This window comes from Microtus oregoni, unplaced genomic scaffold (assembly GCF_018167655.1).
Source record: "Microtus oregoni isolate MIOR12 unplaced genomic scaffold, Mior012 000020F_ref0000438, whole genome shotgun sequence".
NCBI classification, from domain to species: Eukaryota; Metazoa; Chordata; class Mammalia; order Rodentia; family Cricetidae; genus Microtus; species Microtus oregoni.
In genome coordinates this window covers 223186-235463 of record NW_024543079.1, presented here as the reverse complement: position 1 = coordinate 235463, position 12278 = coordinate 223186, and the positions used below count along the sequence as shown (strand labels likewise).

The following is a 12278-nucleotide window of genomic DNA, read 5'->3' as shown; positions in this document are numbered from 1 at the left end:
CGTGCGCCACCACCGCCAGGCTTCTTTTTATTTTTTAACTTTTAACGTAAGAGAAATTTTTCAAAAACGTAAAGGTGTATTTCTAAATTTACCCACATACTGTTAAAGTACAAAGAATTCAGGAGATGATCCCCCAAATATCTAGGGAGCACACACCACTGAGCTGTGATGGAGTTTGTCTTCATATGTTAGAGGCAAAATTAGCCCACGGTGTCAGGCAGCCTGTGTGTGGATCTTTCTCGAAGCAGACAGTTCACCGTAAGAGCCTAATTGCTCATGCGCCACAGTCTTGAGGTCTATTCTTAATCTTCAGGCTTAAGTGCAAACCCATACTGCAGAAAACTTAGGCAGCAAGAAAGCCAGTGGCTCCATCAGCCAGAAACCATGGTTCCTGGGGTGGTCTTGTCTCCTTGAGCGAACTGATAGAGGTGGCTGTAACTCACACCTGATCCCTTTGGAGGGGGTGATCGCTGCTCATGAGAGAGCCGGTCCTCCTGCTGAGTAGCCTGAGGTTGCAGAGAAAATGATGTTCTTGTCTGATCTAGTCATTCATTCAAGCATCTATGGACAATGTGCAATCGTGCCAGGGTGAGACTTGGTACTGAGAGATGCAAAGTTTGTGAGGCGGATTGTTGTGGCAGATATTTTAATTCTGTGTTCAGGGAGAGCCCCGAGCCATCGGTAATCACGGTTAGGCCGATGCTCTGGGATAGCTAAATCGTGGGCTCTGGTTGAATTTACAGAAAGAAGGGAAACTGGCCAGAAAAAGTATCTTTTTGAGAAAGGGCGTTGGCCAAAAGGCAAAGAGAATGAACTCCAGGGAGGTGAAATCTGCAATTGCAGAGGACCAGGTTAGCTGTCAGTTTCGTTTTGCTCCTTAGCCATGCAGAGCAGGGAGGGTGTGGCTGCCCGAGGGTAGAGCCAGGAGGCGCCCAGACATCAAATCTGATTGGCTCCTATAGTCAGCCCTCAGCGTTTGCATTTCATGTTAAGTGTACCAAACCCTTTGCCAGAGTTAAAACAGGAACTTCCTGGCCTGACCCGTTTTGCACAGAATGTTCTAGCAACAGAGCTAGTGAACACCTGTCATTCCAGAACTCCAGAGACTAAGACAAGGGAACTGTAAGTTCAAAGTCAGCCTAGGTTGCATTCAGAGAATCTGTCTAAAACTGAAGAACATTCTAGGGGGCTGGAATAATTAGGAGTGAGGGGCTATCATCCTGTCCTAGGGGACAGTACGGCTGCCCATCTGAGCAGAAGAAGCATGGAAGGGAACCGGTCTCACGAGTCCGTCACTGAGACAAAGAACTGACAGGGTTGGTTCATTTGCTCGCTGTCCTGGAGCTAAGGTTTTTTGTGGCCAGATTCACACAATGGCCAGGGGTGGAATTAGAAAATTGGTGGGATTAGAAAATTAGTTTGATCTTCAAGCCAAAAATCAACAAAAAGATCCTACAGTGTCGCTCCCCCCACCCCAACCCACCACCCCTGCCTTGGCAGCATTGTGGCCATTCTTTTTGCTAAGCAAGTGTTCATAAGAATGAATTTGCCACTCATCTGCTTATAGCCAGATTTGCACGTGATGCCCAACTCATTAAACAATCCATCAACGGCGAGAGAGACGGTAAAAGAGACGGAGCTTCATTATGCACCCAGCCGCCCAGGTTCTGGCTGCCTTTCCGTACTCACCTCCGCTGTCGGTGGCAAACAGAACCGCTTGGATCAAGTGAACAATTTTAAATGTTTAATATTAAAATGTGGTTTCGAGAAACTCCTTGGAACTCTCAGCCATTGTTAAGATACACTCCCTCTGACAGGTGCGCCGGCGCTTTTTTTTTTTTCCTGAGACTTATCAACGTGTTATTTTATCGGGTGCATGAGATTTAGTCTATTCTGCGGAGGCAAACAGACAAAAAGGGTCTCTCAGCACGAGTTACTCTGCTGTAAAGGTTATAGTAAACATGTCAATGCCTAATTAAGCAGAAAATTTTATCTGGATTGTGGGGGAGGAGTGTGCTGTCTCCGACTTTTCTTCTGGGGACTCCATTTAGAAGGACAAAGTAGATTGTGAGGTTGAATGGGTCTTTAGGAAGCTCAGCACCAAATGTCAGCAGGGGGCACAAAAAAAGGAAAAACAGGAAGGAACACTACTTCTTGTCCCCTGGTGGAAAATGACCGTATTGGTTGGCAGGTGTGTGTGTGTGTGTGTGTGTGTGTGTGTGTGTGTGTGTGTGTGTATGTGCGCGCGCGCACGCACGTGCATGCATGCTTTTCATTCTCTCTGTGATCGTACTACCCATAAGCATGGTGGCGGTATGTTATAGGCTGGAGAAGTCATGAATGATGTTGTTTTCTTGGTATTTGTTCCAGAATCAGAACACCCATTTCCTTTACAAAAGTGACCGAGTTTATTTTGTAAAGTTTGCCTGATTTCACTCACAAATGTGAGATCATTTCGCCAAGAGTGGTGGCTCATGCCGACAACGCCAGCACTGAGGCAGGAGGATTGTGAGGGCTCACAGCCCCCTTGGGGCTACAAAGCAACACTCAAAAGGAACAGCAGCAGCCAAGTGGCCCACATTTGATGGCTAAAATGGATCTGATTTTGGAAGTATCTTTCATGTCTCAGGAAACTTTTATTTTTTTAATAATTAAGAACTTTCTCCTTGATCATAATCGTGGAATACCTCTTTAGAATGCTTACGTTTGTCTTGATGGAAGAGAAGAGGATGTCAATCACAGGGAAGGTCTGGTCTGATGTGGGCATTCGGTTGTTTCAAAATGCAGTTTTCCTGCAAGAAGTGGGATTTATTAATGGTTGCTTAGCTGGATTGGATAGTTTTCCTTTCTTCCAATCAATTTTTGGCACTAGAGACCAGCAACACCAATTTAATGAAAAATCTGCTTGTCAGTTTGCTGGGAAAGCAAAAAAGCACCTCACCAATAACAATAAAATAACAAACGCAACCATAAAACTCGTGGCCAGACTGAACTTTTGCATTTTATCTTGTTTTATGGACGCCTGCCCTCAAAGCCATAGGCCCTTGTCTTCAGCGTTCCCACAGTCCTCTCTCTAGCTGCTTAAAGATCGACCAAACTTCACTGCTGCCCTGGGAAGATTTTCTTATTCATTAAGTTGGCGGCGGATGGAAGGAGAATGGCCTGCAGAAAATAATGAATTCTTTCGACAAACAGCACTGGGTTTTGTGGGGACCCTGCGGGGTCTGCAACTTTCTCTGTTTTTTTAAGCCTCAGTCTCCAGACCTCTAAAAAAATAAACAGATGACAGCATGTACTGTATGTGGATGTTAGACGAACAGGAAAGGACATGCTTAGAGGCTAGAAAGATGGTTCAGTGATCGCTGCATACACACGAGGACCAGAGTTTAGTGAGCAAGCAACCACATACATGTCAGGCAGATGTGACAGCCGGCCTATCACCCCAGCATTCAGGAGGCACCTACAGGGGACCCACAGAGCAAGTTAGATGGATAAACTAGCCAAATGAGCCAGCTCTAGACTCACGTGAGAGGGAGATCCTGCCTGACTCTGTAATAAGGAGGGGAGGCTCCGAGGAGGTCCTGCATCAATCTCTAACCTCCACATGAGACTGCACATGTGCCCACACACATGGAAACATGCATACATACACACACCAAAATGATTTGTAGTGATTTACCTGGGTGCCAGGGGAGAATTATTTCTCAATTAAAATTCTTCATCTTCACCAACAGCGACAGCTTTGATACCTGACTACAGATTACTCCTTCCTCAGGCCCTTCTTTTTGAACTCTCTCTGCTGGCCTTCAGTGCAGGGACACCTCGCGTCCAAGCTGGAGTTTTGGTGGATGGGAAGAAGAGTACCTGGTCTAGGGCTTGTGTTTTGTTTTGTTGGTTTTTTTCCTTCCATCAAGAGGGAGAGTGATGTTTCTGAGGGAAACGTTGCATTAAGGCCATGCTAACCCTGCAGATTTGAAGCTGGCTCTCTTTTGCATTGAGAAATCTTTGGTTGCTGTTTATCCATGTGCCTCTGAAAGGCCAGGTGGAGAAAATGAACCTATGGGCATAAACAGTCACATTACCCGTCGGCCTTGATGGATATTTGTCCATTAATTCTCTTTTGCACCCTCTCTCTTGTGCCTTCATTTTCCCTATGCAATTACTGCCCTCGGTCCTCTCGGAGAAGGGAAAGCATGCATTCCCCAATAGCATTTTACATCCACAAATCAACTCTATAATTGGCACCTCGTGACGGGTACCCACAAATCACAGTGCATTTGAAATTACAGGAACAAGATCGAGAGAGTATTTTTAGCAGTGTCTGGAAAGGTCTTCATAAACCCGTGTGAGAGTAATAGACTAGCCCCCAAATCTCCCATTCTAACACCATTCCCCATTATTTTAAAATCATTGTATTTGCTGAGCTTACATAATTTTTCAGCCATTGGTAGGAGAATGTATTTGCATACTCTGTGGTCTCTCTCCCAGCAACGCTCTATAAATAAAAATGTTACAACAGAAAGACACAGGCTATCAAAGATACAATGGCTAAGCATCCGGGTTCCTCTTTAGACGGATGTATGCCGATGCTCCAAGTGCCTTGGGATTGTTTGCCAGTGATGTGCCAAGGGCCAAGCTAACTTTCTTAGGAGCCAACACACTCCTGTGCTGCGATGCTGGTAGGATTTGCATTTCTATCTAGATTTCCTGACAGCCACACACGTGAATTTAGTCACTGCCTCATTATAGGAGTATCTGAATGATATTTGATCCCTTAATGGTTAACTCGTGATAGTATCCACGCATAGAGAATTGTGGTTTTGCCAAGTTAAAAAGAAACAGCCAATGGATGGCATGAAAGACATCCTTTGGGGTCTGGGGGTGTACTCGGTTGCCATAGTGCTTGCCTAGCATGTGTAAAAGCTGGGTTCCATCCACAGCACCACAGGAACTGAGTGTGATGGTGCCCGCTTGTAATCCCAGCACTGAGGAGTTAGAGGCGAGAGGATCAAGGGTTCACACCCTGCAACATAACAGATTTGAGGCCATCCCGGGCTACGTGAGGCCCTGTTCCAAAATTAAAATGTGTCATTTGTCTTTTCCCTGCTTCTGTTTTTTACCAGCTTGTGACTGGTGAAAGTATAGATTAAATTGCTATTCAGTTCAGCCTGGGTAAATGGGGACACGGGGACAGACTCCGAGAGCCGTTACGTTTAGTTCATCTCTCTGTATCTCTTGCAGGCTATGCCCAGGAGGAAGTTCTGAAGGAAGAGGAGGAAATAAAGGAGGAAGAGGAGGAGGAGGAAGACAGTGGTTCGGTGGCTCAGCATCAGGGCAGTAATGACACGGGGACAGATGAGGAACTAGAAACAGTCCCGGAGCAGAAAGGCTACTTCAGCTGCCAGAACTCGCCAGGGAGCCACCTGTCCAACCAGGACGTGGAAAATGAATCTCTTCTGAGTGATGCCAGCGACCAGGTGTCAGACATCAAGAGCATCTGTGGCCGAGATGTCTCGGACAAGAAAGCAAACGCTCACCCCAAGCTTCCGAGCGAACCCCATAACTGCATGGATAAAATGACAGCCGTCTATGCCAATATCCTGTCAGATTCCTACTGGTCAGGCCTGGGCCTCGGCTTCAAATTATCCAACAGCGAGAGACGGAATTGTGACACCCGCAATGGCAGCAGCAAGAATGATTTTGATTGGCACCAAGATGCCCTGTCCAAAAGCCTCCAGCAGAACTTGCCTTCCCGGTCTGTCTCTAAGCCCAGCCTATTCAGCTCCGTGCAGCTGTACCGGCAGAGCAGTAAGATGTGCGGCTCGGTGTTCACCGGGGCCAGCAGGTTCCGCTGCAGACAGTGCAGCGCGGCCTACGACACTCTGGTGGAGCTGACCGTGCACATGAATGAGACAGGCCACTATCAAGATGACAACCGCAAAAAAGATAAGCTCCGACCCACGAGCTACTCAAAGCCCCGGAAAAGGGCCTTCCAGGACATGGACAAAGAGGACGCGCAGAAGGTTCTGAAATGCATGTTTTGCGGCGACTCCTTTGATTCCCTGCAAGACCTGAGCGTCCACATGATAAAGACAAAACATTACCAAAAAGTGCCTTTGAAGGAACCGGTACCAACCATTTCCTCTAAAATGGTCACACCAGCCAAGAAGCGTGTTTTCGACATCAACAGGCCTTGCTCCCCGGACTCCACCACGGGGACACAGGCAGAATCGTTTTCTTCCCAGAAAAACCCCAACCTGCAGCTGCCCTCCAACAGCCGCTACGGCTACCAAAACGGAGCCAGCTACACCTGGCAGTTCGAGGCCTGCAAGTCGCAGATCTTAAAGTGTATGGAGTGTGGCAGTTCCCATGACACCTTGCAGCAGCTCACCACCCACATGATGGTCACGGGTCACTTTCTCAAAGTCACCAGCTCTGCCTCCAAGAAAGGCAAGCAGCTGGTGTTGGACCCGCTGGCCGTGGAGAAAATGCAGTCGCTGTCCGAGACCCCAAACAGCGAGTCTCTGGGCGCTAAGCCGTCAAGTAACTCTGCCTCTGACTGCGCAGCCTCTAGCACCGAGTTAAAGAAAGAGAGCAAGAAGGAGAAGGCGGAGGAGATCAACGAAGACGAGCAAGGGGCGAAAGGCGAGGAATACGAAGACCCTCTACAGAAACCTCTCGACCCCACCTTAAAATACCAGTATCTGAGAGAAGAGGATTTGGAAGATGGCTCAAAGGGTGGAGGGGACATCTTAAAGTCACTGGAAAATACTGTAACCACGGCCATCAACAAGGCCCAAAACGGTGCTCCCAGCTGGAGCGCATATCCAAGTATCCACGCAGCCTACCAGCTGTCAGAGGGTGCCAAGCCACCCATGGCAATGGGCTCTCAGATACTGCAAATCAGACCCAACCTCGCCAACAAGCTAAGGCCCATCGCGCCCAAGTGGAAAGTCATGCCGCTTGGCCCTGTGCCCACAAACCTGGCCCTGTACACTCAAGTTAAGAAGGAGACAGAAGACAAAGACGAAGTCAGAAAGGAGTGCGGGAAGGAAAGTCCCCGTGAAGAGGCAACATCTCTCAGCCAGTCTGAGGGGGAGTCTTTCTCCAAAATTGAAACACCCTCAGAATCCAGAAAGGTAGAGCCCTGTCCCCCGAAGGAGGGAGAGAAGCTGCCGAAAGAGAAACCAGAGCCGTTAGAACCTGTATCTTCTCTGAGCAACGGGTGCGCACCGGCTAACCACACCCCGACCCTGCCTTGCATCAACCCGCTCAGTGCGCTGCAGTCGGTCCTCAACAACCACCTGGGTAAAGCTACTGAGCCTTTGCGCTCTCCTTCCTGCTCCAGCCCCAACTCAAGCACAATCTCTATGTTCCACAAGTCTAGTCTCAGCGCAGTGGACAAACCGGTCCTAAGTCCCTCCTCCACCAGGCCGGCCAGCGGATCCAGACACTACCTGTTTGAGAACAGCGACCAGCCCATTGACCTGACCAAATCCAAAAGCAAGAGGGCCGAGTCCTCGCAAGCACAATCCTGCACGTCCCCACCTCAGAAGCATGCTCTCTGTGACATTGCCGATATGGTCAAGGTCCTCCCCAAAGCCACCACCCCCAAGCCAGCTGCTCCCTCGAGGGTCCCGCCCATGAAGCTGGAAATGGATGTCAGGCGATTCGAGGATGTTTCCGGCGAAGTCTCGACTTTGCACAAGAGGAAGGGCAGGCAGTCCAACTGGAACCCCCAGCACCTGCTCATCCTGCAGGCGCAGTTCGCCTCGAGCCTCTTCCAGACATCGGAGGGCAAATATCTGCTCTCTGACCTGGGCCCACAGGAGCGGATGCAAATCTCAAAGTTCACGGGACTCTCGATGACCACAATCAGCCACTGGCTGGCCAATGTCAAGTACCAGCTTAGGAAAACAGGGGGGACAAAATTCCTGAAAAACATGGACAAAGGGCACCCCATCTTTTACTGCAGTGACTGTGCCTCCCAGTTCAGAACCCCCTCTACTTACATCAGCCACTTAGAGTCTCACCTGGGCTTCCAAATGAAGGACATGACGCGGATGGCGGCTGACCAGCCAAGCAAGGTGGAGCAGGAGATCTCCCGGGTGTCGTCGGCTCAGAGGTCTCCGGAAACAATAGCCGGTGAAGAGGACACAGACTCTAAATTCAAGTGTAAGTTGTGCAGTCGGACATTTGTGAGCAAACACGCAGTAAAACTCCACCTAAGCAAAACGCACAGCAAGTCACCCGAGCACCATTCTCAGTTTGTAACAGACGTGGATGAAGAATAGTTCCGCAGGTACGGGTTTGCTCCTAGGTGATGGTGGCCATGGCCTTGTGAGGAGCATGCTCAGAGGAGATGGGTCTGCTCAGAGGCAGAGGGTGTCTCCCGAGGCCACGCAGGACCGTAGTTTGCTGGCATAGACTTAATTTTTACAAAAGACAGAACATGAGTGGGTCCCAGCCATTCCCCCATGTCCTTCAGGTTAGTGGGGAAGTAGATAGAATGCGTCTGAAAGAGGTGAGGCTCGTGTTTGCTTACAGAGCTGTGGGACACACAATTCCCTTAGCATCCTAAGGCCCGACCTCCAAGAGGACTAGATTCCATTCTGCCGTCTGCCTTCTCACGGCAATGCTAATATAGAGAGGAGAGGTGAGCACTCACGTGAAGATGGAGGACTTATTAGGGCCCATCATATACAGAGATAGCTTACTCAGTTCACAAATGGTTTAATGTTATCTTTATGGTCCTTGCAAGGAATACATTCTATAGCTAACTTCTATCAATGGTACCTTTCCACTCCTTGCCTGTTTCTTTCCCACATTCATTTTTCTACAGAAGAGCAGGTGCCCCTTAAGGGGAAGCGTTGGGATGCACTGTTCTCTATGGAACAGGGAGATGAGGATGGAGGAGGCTTTTGTTCCTCTCTCGCCTTTTGGTTTTCTTTAGGATAAACTCGGGGTCGAGTCCACCATTAACAGACAGATGCAAAGCATCCCTGAGAGTTTATTTTGTGTATAGAGATGGATAGCTTGTAACCCGCATATGGTTAAGGACATCAGATCCATCCCACAGCTTCAAGGTCATTTTTTATTGAGCTAGAGGGGCAGTTAGGTAGCAAAACACTTGCCCAGCGTGCCTAAGATCCTGGGTTCAAGTCCCAGTGCCGAAATGAAAAGAATTTGTACCGTATATCATAGAAGTTCATGTCTTGTATAGTTACCAGTAACCAAGTTACTTATGTCACCTCCAGGAGAAAGGACAGAGACCAAAGGCAGATGCCTTAGCAGATCAGTCCCATGGGCTGTTTCCAAATGTTGAGCATAAGCAAGGCTGGATGTCAACAACCCTCCCTTATGGGACTCCTAAGCTTCCTTTTCTCTACCCTCCAGCATGACACTCCCACACTCTAAAGACCCCAATACATATTTAGATTGACCTCTGCCTGGGGTTACACCCCAACATGAGGACCCAACATAAACGAAAGCTTCTGCTTTTTCCAGCCCAGCTTATATCCCACAGCATTGCTCTTAATTCATTCATGGCAAAGTCTAGAAAGCTGGTAATGGCCTATTGTATCAGCCCCCCCAACCCCCTAGTCTCAAAGCATTTACTTTACACGGGGGGGGGCGGGCGTTCAGGTCAAGCTTTGCAGGTGTGAGCGGTAAGGGAGTTCCCAGTAGAGCAGGGTCCTTATCCGGCAAGGCTCTGAGTGCACCGCCCAGGGGCAGAGAAGTTCTGAGTATGAGGGCGGTTAAGACAAAAGACAAGGAAACACATGCTTGACTTGAGACTCACCCTCTGGGTGGGCATCCATGCTTCTGATTTGGGTGGGCTCCAGCAAAGGCCACCCCTGTTGTTTGCATGCTTTTACCATGAAAATTAAATGTTCCGGGCAGATTCATCTCCGGGTTTCCAAGCATGATTGTACGTCTTCCCTTACTGAATGGAACGCTGTTCTGCATCTGTCGAACCCACGCGTGAGCTCGGGGTTCTGCCTCATGCTATTTATTTGCCATATCACATTTTAACTTTTTATGTAATTAGCCACTATGCTCTTCTGGACCTTAAAAAGAAAAAAAGGTGGACATACGTAAAGTATCTAGAGACAAGAAGTGTGTTTCAGATCTAACAACTGTGGGTCCGAACCACAGTGAAGAGAACAAACAGGTGATGTTTATTTTGTGCTATAATAAAGACCAATTTTCCACCTGTTAGGTCTGTAATCATTTTTTAACTGCGATATGGAAATAGGGAGAAGGGAGGCAAAAGGAGGGTTTCATCCATCCTGAGTCAGAATCTCACTAGATTCTGCGTGCACTAGAGAAGTGAAAAGCAACCGATAATTCGGGGAATATACACAAAGGCTACTTGTAAATCCAAAATCCACATGGGTAAGATCGCTCTTTTTGCATCTGTCCATATTTGTAAAGAACAAATACTTCTAATTTAAGACAGTTTGATCATTACAGAGAGTAGCAAGGCTCTGGCTTCGTGCATTCCCTGCTGTGCTGAGACGTCAGACCAGGCTGACATCAGAGGTTTGGAGTCATTCCGTCCAATGGGAGTGTCTCACGTGTGTTGAAGAGAGAATGTGGATGCTGGGTGTATTTGTGTTTGAGGGAAACCATTCTAGTCTGATTAAGTGTTTGCCCCCATGGGTGACGAGGCCGTGTCTTGGAGCTTGGCTCATCTGGAAAGAGCACTCCAGGGGAGCTGTTCACGGAAGCCCCTCCCACTTCTTAGAGCTTATGCTTACGATAGTTTGTTTCCGCTGTTTTTTCTTAATTTTATAACTTTATTATCAAAGAAAAAAGCTTGTTGGTCTTAATGACCACAGGATTCTACTGTCATCTGGAATTCTGATCTTAGCTGATATGGAGGACGGCGCAATGTGTGAAAATGATGTGGTATTTTGGGAAAACGTGAGAGTATGACGGAGTAGTCAAGTTTACCACGTCTAGGTGTTTCTAAACAACATGAATTCCAACCTGAATCTTCTTTCCTCTCGTGGGCCTGCCTTAAATCCTGTGAGCACCCTGCCAAGTAGCAAAGTCAGTGCTTACTTAAGGTTTCTTAGGAAGTATTAAATGGGCACCCCCTCTTTTAGGACGCAAGTCATCTAAAACAATCATAGAACATGTTTGTATACGCCCTTAAAAGTCTCTTGCTCTTGACTAGAAATTAAACAGAGAGTAAATCACTGAGTCTCAAATGCATAAGGGCTTCAAATTATAGTCATTACCACGTAATATAGTGTACGCATTTAACAGTACACCTAACCTTGAGATGGCTGGCAGAAATGTATTCTCGTCCAACAAGCTACCTGCCACTCCTGTTATGGATGGCTTGATGGGGATGTATGTTCAGGGCGAAAAGCATGGAAGGCTGCCAGATACGATGAAAGATGGACGTCTAATGCAGATGAACTTGCCCTTCAGATAAATCTCGGAGTCTGAGTATAGCTGTGTCCCAAATAACATGCGGACCATAGTTTTATCTTCAAAAAGAAGTCGTTGTTTACACGAGATCCATTTTTTAACATGGAAACCTGTAATTCTGTCCTTATTAATCACGTAGATTACATACCAATCTAGGGAGAGCCGAACAGGCTGAAGTCAGTAAGGCCTGTAAGAGGTACACACTGTTGCTCCATTCATTAAAGAAAGTCCCTTCTTTCCATTCCTCCTCCCTCAGCAAATGCTGGTCGTGTTTCACCTTGCACCCCAGTCTATTTAGTGATAGCGCGTAACTGTGAGCAGGCGGGAACACCAATTACAATAGCAAACTGCTAGGATTTGTAGCAATGGCTTCACAAGCATCCCTTCACGCTAGTCTCACAAACAGTGCTCTAAAGTGTGGGTGAGCCAAAGAAATAATGGCACAGGCACAGTAAGTACTGCATTCCCTAAAGTCCCACCACCTCTGACCTTCATTTATGCATTAGCTCAAATCAAAAAGGCCATTGGCCCACGGCAAACATGGGAGTGATCCCAGGAAATAAAATAATGGCCAAAACGAGGGTCTGCCATGGAGACCAGAGGTAGGCATGCAGACAGCAACTCACGGGGAGCTGCTGAATGGAGTGCACTGGGACGGGGGGATGGGCCTTTCCCTGTCCCAGGGTAACAGAGATGAGGAGCACTCATTCTGGGGAGGATATGGATGCTCAGGTCATCCCCCCCACCCAGCTTCCAATGTCATCCCATCCACCATGCTGAACCCTGGTTTATTTGTAAGATGGGACATTAAAGCCTACCAATAGGAAGGATTT

The 12278-nt window shown here is 47.8% G+C and overlaps 1 protein-coding gene across 3 annotated transcripts in view; it reads left to right on the top strand.

The window, feature by feature from the left end:
* Positions 1-12278, top strand: part of Tshz2 (teashirt zinc finger homeobox 2) — a 445344-nt gene that overhangs the window by 256530 nt on the left and 176536 nt on the right. For 2 of the 3 annotated variants that reach the window (XM_041670311.1, XM_041670310.1), the window contains one exon: positions 5242-8302. In XM_041670311.1, coding sequence (XP_041526245.1) covers positions 5242-8294 — 3053 coding nt within the window. In that variant the 3' untranslated portion in view covers positions 8295-8302. The remainder of the gene's footprint in view (positions 1-5241; positions 8303-12278) is intronic. The other variant, XM_041670312.1, reaches the window with a different exon arrangement.